Source organism: Opisthorchis viverrini (genome assembly GCF_000715545.1).
Source record: "Opisthorchis viverrini unplaced genomic scaffold opera_v5_148, whole genome shotgun sequence".
Classification (NCBI taxonomy): Eukaryota; Metazoa; Platyhelminthes; class Trematoda; order Opisthorchiida; family Opisthorchiidae; genus Opisthorchis; species Opisthorchis viverrini.
In genome coordinates this window covers 908,547-917,053 of record NW_008751805.1, presented here as the reverse complement: position 1 = coordinate 917,053, position 8,507 = coordinate 908,547, and the positions used below count along the sequence as shown (strand labels likewise).

Below are 8,507 nucleotides of genomic sequence, written 5' to 3'. Positions count from 1 at the left end.
CATTATTATTATTATTATTATTATTATTATTATTATTAAGTACCAGAGATGGCGTCATCCAGGCGGTCATGTTGAACTGAAACCTGTAACCACCGCTAAGGCCTCGTGGCCTCATGCTGTTGCGATCATGTGCAGAGTCACGGAAGGCGTAAGTGGGGATGATTGAGCGGGAGTATGAACAAAGCGGATAATTGGTAACGGAAATCACGGAAACACGGTGTAAAGCGAGACCCTAGAGACTCACCGGTGTCGTTGTTGTGGAATCGAGCATAATGGTTCCTTGAAAGAGGTAAATGATAGTACGAGAAATGGTTAAATTCTAACGAAAGGTTCAGAAGATTGGAAGGAACATGCCATGGAGGCACCTGGGGTCAGGTAAAAGGCTTGTTCATATCTGCAGCCCGTGGAATGAGCCGGCGAGATGGCACGGTCGAGAGAAGGAATGGAATAGTTGTTGGTGTGCTATCAAACTGGGTATGGCGATGCCGTGCCATCATTGACTTTCGGTTGTTGGACAGCCCCGTAACGGACGTCACGCTTAAGATCATTGTGCTGGGATGGACGATCCTTTGAGCAGCGGGATTCTTTTGAGGCTGGCCGAGGAAGCGAGGTGGAGCCAAGTCCATTTGGGATCGCAGGTTTTTTGGTCCTTTTGGGGATCCTGGGACAGTAGGTGGATGGTGTGCTTTGTTTGATCGGCTAAGTTGGCTTTGGTGTGGAACAACCATAATTATGACGAGGGCAGCTATAGCTTCGCACGCCGATGTAAGCCATGCGCATCATAGAATATCCAGGATATTCCACCTGTGTTTTTACGAATTTCTTTTTTTAACAGACGGTAGACCATTCCCACATTTTTCATTTTCCCATCGTCTGTAGACAAATATTTGCTAGTTAAATAACATAACCTTTTAACAGAAGACCATTCCCACATTTTTCATTTTCCCATCGTCTGTAGACAAATCTTTGCTAGTTAAATAACATAACCGGCACAAGTCCGGCCCAGCAGCAACAAACGGAAAACAACGTTGCTCTTTTAGTGAGTGTTTGATTCAAAGGTCATACTCAAATCCACCAGCAATGGGCGAAGCACTCGTGCTGCTGGAACATGACGGGCATTCGAATTACTACGAAAGGAAAGCCAATGAATGCTGGTTACAAAGCGGACGCACGACCGAAATAACCGACAATAGGATAAGAAGACCAAAATGCTGCTATCGCTGCACAATAAATTATTTTACCTGTAAGCAACCGCTGATTTTTATGAAGAAACCTGGCAAGAAGGTTAAATTATCGAAAGCAACCCCAGAATGTCTGAAGCCCCGAAACTCCACCAAAATCTCAATAGCAAGGCTGATAAGCATCCAATCGAGCATTCAAGCAAACTCAGCAAAGCCTGGATGGATGAAGGTAAAAATTACAAGAGCGGGGGGCCCCTTGGAAGTGTTGCACTTGCACACACACGCTTGCTCGGAATAAGCCTGTCGTGATCCTTATCGGTGAGTGTTTTTCCGGCACTGGGCATCTGAACGGAAACACCAGTCAAATGTAACAAGACCCTACGTCTATTGCTTGCCTGATTCTTCTTTCGAGCTGTGCCACTGCTCTTCATGGCAGCCTGGGTGAGCTGTATCTTTAACTGCTCTTCGAAAAGTAATGGTTGCGGTTATTAAACAATGAAGCTTAGTAACGTACCGGGTCAGAATTACTTCCTATAGTTGAAACAAACCTCATATATTCCTGCATTGTCGTCTCTGCGTGAAAAAATTGTCGTCACATTTTTAATCGACCCACTTTTCATTTGTTCCCCTATAGGAAACGTATGACGTTCTTGTATCACTCAGCGGACGTCACGGAATTCAAATACACTTCTCCTTTTGCGTTACCGTTACCGAATTTCCTGTCTGTAATGAAGCTGAGTTTCGTTCCGGTGGTGTGGTAGTTACCCGAGTTGGGTTCTGAATTTCTTAACTGCGCCCCATTTTGCGCGCTGTTTCGCACAGAGGTTTCCTTACTAAAGCACATTTCAATCATGAGTTTTGAACTGTCTTTCTTATTTCCCGCATGAAAACATTTTAGATTGCACCAAACTTATGCACGCCTACCGCTGATGAGAAAATGGTATCTGATGGTTTTCTTGTCCAGCGGTCATTTCAAAAGTAAATTGTGTTGTTTACGAGCTAAACTATATGCACTCTCCGTGAATTTTTATGGTACTTGATCATGCTGATTAATGTTTGGATTTGAGTCTGTTCCTAGACTTTGGCGTTTAAATTCCCCCTTAAATCTTCTGTCGTTCCAGCGGTTTCGTGAGGCTTGGTCGTCTATACATGAAGCCACAATAGCGGCTTTTTCTTCATAGTGCAGTGGCATCGGCCTCCGCGAATTGTTTAGAGTCGCAAACGGCTTCAGTTACTTAACCAAGATAGCCCAAATTGCTCGATTTTTCAAGGTCTTTGTGTGGTCAGTCCGAAAATTGCCTCAATAACGATACCAGACAAATATTATCTGCAAGGCAGTAAATTTGGTCGGAGATATGTGGTGGATTGTTGAGTGTCAGTGGTAAAGTTCTCAGCCTTTTTTCATTTAATTTGAGGGTTATCTTTGGCCTGCATTCTCAGCATATCAAAGCCCAAAAGGTACAGCCATCAGTCAGTTTTCGGCTCAAATCGACCATACACACCATCCTAACTTTAAAGTTTGGTCCCCATAGTCATTCATTCTGCTTGCCATTCTCGGACACCGGCTCTCTTATACCACCTCCGCTGAAAAACGCTAGGACTTGAACCATTGCGTTCCAACCAGATTACGTTAAATCATCCTCATTTAGGGGGCAGAGCAGAGGTTGACCCGCGAGTTTTCCTCCTTGTTAAAAATATCCGGAACGTCACCATTTTTTCGTATGTCCCTAAACAAGCAAGCTCATTGACTCTAAAATAGCGTACATTGCCGTAGCTTTGGGTAGTCATTGGATGTCGTCTTTATTCGTGATTCTGCTGAAACCATATCGGAGACTCGAATATTCCTTTTTATACTCTACAAGTCGTGCTCAAAACTCTTTTCAGTGCTCATGTCCTGTGTTCCTCCTTCGCCGGATTTGCTAGTTTTCGTCAGTCGCATCTATTAGATTCCACCATCAGGTATCGCGCTTTTTTACGTTTGTTTCCAAATGATGCCACAGAAATTTATTCTCTCCTAAATAAACGAAGAGAATCTGTATTTTCTCCCGAATTCCTGGTAAAATAGCAGACGGTTCGTATAAACTAACAATATCTACACATATTCCTTCACACTCCAATTACCATGCTCATTCGCGCATAACAGTATGATGCACTGTGGCTTCTCGGGATGCAGTAGGCCTGCGCAGCATCGCCGCTGCGTCGCTTGGGAGCTTGGCACGGTTGTCTTTTTCATACGCTTCCTAGGAACCTATAATGAGAGCCACACCCTTGTCTTATTATGGACCGCAGTTGTTTTTTCTTGCTGATCTAACTGATTTCATTACATGAGTGGGCCACCTAAGCCAAACTAATCGAAAGTCACTTTAGACCCCGGCGAAATTCGTTCTAAAAGCTGATGCACCCTTCCCAAGTTTGTCTGCGCCTTAGAGGCAAAAACTACACACATAAAACACGACGGCATGTTGCTCTTTTATTGAGTTTTTGATTCAAAGGTCATACTCAAAACCACCAGCAATGGGCGAAGCACTCGTGCTGCTGGAACATGACGGGCATTCGAATTACTACGAAAGTAAAGCCAATGAATGCTGGTTACAAAGCGGACGCACGACCGAAATAACCGACAATAGGATAAGAAGACCAAAATGCTGCTATCGCTGCACAATAAATTATTTTACCTGTAAGCAACCGCTGATTTTTATGAAGAAACCTGGCAAGAAGGTTAAATTATCGAAAGCAACCCCAGAATGTCTGAAGCCCCGAAACTCCACCAAAATCTCAATAGCAAGGCTGATAAGCATCCAATCGAGCATTCAAGCAACTCAGCAAAAGCCTGGATGGATGAAGGTAAAAATTACAAGAGCGGGGGGCCCCTTGGAAGTGTTGCACTTGCACACACACGCTTGCTCGCAATAAGCCTGTCGTGATCCTTATCGGTGAGTGTTTTTCCGGCACTGGGCATCTGAACGGAAACACCAGTCAAATGTAACAAGACCCTACGTCTATTGCTTGCCTGATTCTTCTTTCGAGCTGTGCCACTGCTCTTCATGGCAGCCTGGGTGAGCTGTATCTTTAACTGCTCTTCGAAAAGTAATGGTTGCGGTTATTAAACAATGAAGCTTAGTAACGTACCGGGTCAGAATTACTTCCTATAGTTGAAACAAACCTCATATATTCCTGCATTGTCGTCTCTGCGTGAAAAAATTGTCGTCACATTTTTAATCGACCCACTTTTCATTTGTTCCCCTGTAGGAAACGTATGACGTTCTTGTATCACTCAGCGGACGTCACGGAATTCAAATACACTTCTCCTTTTGCGTTACCGTTACCGAATTTCCTGTCTGTAATGAAGCTGAGTTTCGTTCCGGTGGTGTGGTAGTTACCCGAGTTGGGTTCTGAATTTCTTAACTGCGCCCCATTTTGCGCGCTGTTTCGCACAGAGGTTTCCTTACTAAAGCACATTTCAATCATGAGTTTTGAACTGTCTTTCTTATTTCCCGCATGAAAACATTTTAGATTGCACCAAACTTATGCACGCCTACCGCTGATGAGAAAATGGTATCTGATGGTTTTCTTGTCCAGCGGTCATTTCAAAAGTAAATTGTGTTGTTTACGAGCTAAACTATATGCACTCTCCGTGAATTTTTATGGTACTTGATCATGCTGATTAATGTTTGGATTTGAGTCTGTTCCTAGACTTTGGCGTTTAAATTCCCCCTTAAATCTTCTGTCGTTCCAGCGGTTTCGTGAGGCTTGGTCGTCTATACATGAAGCCACAATAGCGGCTTTTTCTTCATAGTGCAGTGGCATCGGCCTCCGCGAATTGTTTAGAGTCGCAAACGGCTTCAGTTACTTAACCAAGATAGCCCAAATTGCTCGATTTTTCAAGGTCTTTGTGTGGTCAGTCCGAAAATTGCCTCAATAACGATACCAGACAAATATTATCTGCAAGGCAGTAAATTTGGTCGGAGGTATGTGGTGGATTGTTGAGTGTCAGTGGTAAAGTTCTCAGCCTTTTTTCATTTAATTTGAGGGTTATCTTTGGCCTGCATTCTCAGCATATCAAAGCCCAAAAGGTACAGCCATCAGTCAGTTTTCGGCTCAAATCGACCATACACACCATCCTAACTTTAAAGTTTGGTCCCCATAGTCATTCATTCTGCTTGCCATTCTCGGACACCGGCTCTCTTATACCACCTCCGCTGAAAAACGCTAGGACTTGAACCATTGCGTTCCAACCAGATTACGTTAAATCATCCTCATTTAGGGGGCAGAGCAGAGGTTGACCCGCGAGTTTTCCTCCTTGTTAAAAATATCCGGAACGTCACCATTTTTTCGTATGTCCCTAAACAAGCAAGCTCATTGACTCTAAAATAGCGTACATTGCCGTAGCTTTGGGTAGTCATTGGATGTCGTCTTTATTCGTGATTCTGCTGAAACCATATCGGAGACTCGAATATTCCTTTTTATACTCTACAAGTCGTGCTCAAAACTCTTTTCAGTGCTCATGTCCTGTGTTCCTCCTTCGCCGGATTTGCTAGTTTTCGTCAGTCGCATCTATTAGATTCCACCATCAGGTATCGCGCTTTTTTACGTTTGTTTCCAAATGATGCCACAGAAATTTATTCTCTCCTAAATAAACGAAGAGAATCTGTATTTTCTCCCGAATTCCTGGTAAAATAGCAGACGGTTCGTATAAACTAACAATATCTACACATATTCCTTCACACTCCAATTACCATGCTCATTCGCGCATAACAGCATGATGCACTGTGGCTTCTCGGGATGCAGTAGGCCTGCGCAGCATCGCCGCTGCGTCGCTTGGGAGCTTGGCACGGTTGTCTTTTTCATACGCTTCCTAGGAACCTATAATGAGAGCCACACCCTTGTCTTATTATGGACCGCAGTTGTTTTTTCTTGCTGATCTAACTGATTTCATTACATGAGTGGGCCACCTAAGCCAAACTAATCGAAAGTCACTTTAGACCCCGGCGAAATTCGTTCTAAAAGCTGATGCACCCTTCCCAAGTTTGTCTGCGCCTTAGAGGCAAAAACTACACACATAAAACACGACGGCATGCATCGCACACACAGCCAGGAGCTCATCGCATTTATATTATAAACCATCGCTTTGGTAGCTCTGCAGCCAACTGCTACATGCTCATACGCCAACGGGAATTCATTCTGCACTTCTCATCCGCAGCATGTCAGCCATCAGTCCACTTCACCTGACATCCTGTTGTTTCCCGTAGCTTTCCCGAGGTAGCTTGCCAGCCTGTGAGACTGAGTGGATTGCACAGCGAAACAATTAATAAATCCGCTGCGCCTCATCGGTGCTTTTTTATGTGCAATGCGCGTGATTACAGGATGCATTGTTGCTTGAGTGAGAACGAAAGACCCCGTTTCGGTCAATAGTTCGTTCGCAAAACAGCATCAGAAGGGAAACAGTGCTAGGAGAGTGAACACGTGTAAAAAACTGCTTAAGTGTGTGAAAAATGGGCAGCATGTGCATTAAGGTTAAAAGCCCAGGAGTAGAGAAAAATAACGGGAACGATTAAGATGAGCGGATGGCCGAATAGAACGGCAAGATCTGGACGCTTCCGATATTAGACTTGAAATTCAGAAATCACGTAAGCGTGTATTTATCGAATGTGGATTTTTTTCCATTATTATAATGAAGGAAACAGCAATTTGTGATCAGAAAAATCTCCAAGAGAAGCTGCTCCAAACGCGGGTCGAAATAAGGGGAACTACGAAGATAAGCACACGCATTGAGATAAAATAATGGGACACCTATGGTGAGCGCAGCTAATGGAAAGCTTATGGCATCTTTCGAAAAATTTGTCTTATATGAGCCGTGATGCAAAAAAACGCCCAGATCCCATGACAAAAATTTAAGCCAAGGTTGTCAGTGTAGCTTGTTTGAGGGGATGAAGTCTGGATACAGGAAAAGACGCGGTTTAACGGTTTAGAGTGGAGGGACTGGAAAAGGATGAAACAAAGCCTTTTCAAGAACTCCATAACCAGTGCATATCTTCGTAGTTCCGAATATTATGGAGAATTTGTGAAGAACACTCACGCCGCGGATCAGTGCACAAGCCCGTTGGAAGTTGAGGCGGAAAAGAACGACATCCCATCGAGACTAAGCGTTCGAGGAATTAAAAATCGGCAATAAATGCCTTTATAATCTGGGTCAGCGAATAAGCAAAAATCCAGTGTACGTGGGCCAAGGGGATAAAGGGTTGAGATCAAACAAAATTTTAGACATAATGTGAGCATTCTACTAGCGCGTGAGTTGTGTGTTGTTTGCTTCATTAGCTAAGAAATAAGAGAGGTTATGGGTGAGGAAGCCGTAATAATTGACAGTGTGCAGCTAGCGGGTTGGACGGCATGTAAGTTAACCTCAATAATTCTGCTAGCGATGAAAGTGATAATGAAAAATGATTACAAATTCTAGGTACCTTGAATTTCATGGTGAACAGGATACGAGAAATGTGTAGAAAGTCTAAACATTCTCCAAACTTCTGTAACCGGACTGCCATTTTAAAGTCCCGGGGAAGAAGGTCATGCTGTGTCCCAGCAGCCTACGATAGTCATGAGCGTTCAGTTGGGTCGTAGGTTGTAGATTATCATGCCACCACATTCATTTAAAATATTATAGAGCTCGCAAAAAATTCCATTTCTTCTCTGCATGTCCAATTTCTGGGAACGACCTATTCGTGCGTTGTTTTTGGATCAGCCAAAAAAACACCCTTTCCTGTGTTACTTTGGGTAGATATCATCCCCTTGTATATTTTTTCTTTTGCACACAATTTTGCATGATGCATCTTTAAACGCTATAATTGTCTTTCAATTCCTCCCTTAATAGTCTAATTCTCGTTATCCTCAAGAAGAATAGGATATATGAAAATTGGCGTTTACTCAACTCTGAACCCGTATCCCGTTTTCTGTTGGGCATGGATCCTGCGAAAGAAAACCCTATCCGAGTAATCCGGCTTAATCCCTGAACCAGCACGATTTGTCTGGATATAACGGGTGGTTCTTGTTTGCTACTTCTTATCGGCTGGTTTTTGCTACAATCGATGCTTTTGCCGCTGGTAGCATTTACCTAACCACGGATTGATATACGGAATGGTGCTTCCTGGTCCAGTTTTGTTATCAGCCCATACTTTTGCACCTATGTACTGCGGCAGGCAGATATATCCTTAACTTCACCAACATTCTTCAGATCCCGAATTTAAACATCTTGATTTTCCCTACAAATATCTGGTTATATTGTGCGCGCCATTTGAGTTAAGGCGCACTGATGTTCACGGACTCACGGATTGA

At 43.5% G+C, this 8,507-nt stretch overlaps 2 protein-coding genes across 2 annotated transcripts in view; one reads left to right on the top strand and one right to left on the bottom strand.

The window, feature by feature from the left end:
* T265_06863 (hypothetical protein) overlaps positions 1 to 271 on the bottom strand; it is a gene marked incomplete at both ends in the record, with an annotated part of 41,137 nt that extends 40,866 nt beyond the window's left edge. Inside the window, one exon of the mRNA XM_009172245.1 lies at positions 245 to 271. Coding sequence (XP_009170509.1) covers positions 245 to 271 — 27 coding nt within the window. The remainder of the gene's footprint in view (positions 1 to 244) is intronic.
* T265_06862 (hypothetical protein) overlaps positions 1 to 8,507 on the top strand; it is a gene marked incomplete at both ends in the record, with an annotated part of 63,925 nt that overhangs the window by 51,719 nt on the left and 3,699 nt on the right. The window contains one exon of the mRNA XM_009172244.1: positions 41 to 148. Within this exon, the coding sequence (XP_009170508.1) occupies positions 41 to 148 (108 nt within the window). The remainder of the gene's footprint in view (positions 1 to 40; positions 149 to 8,507) is intronic.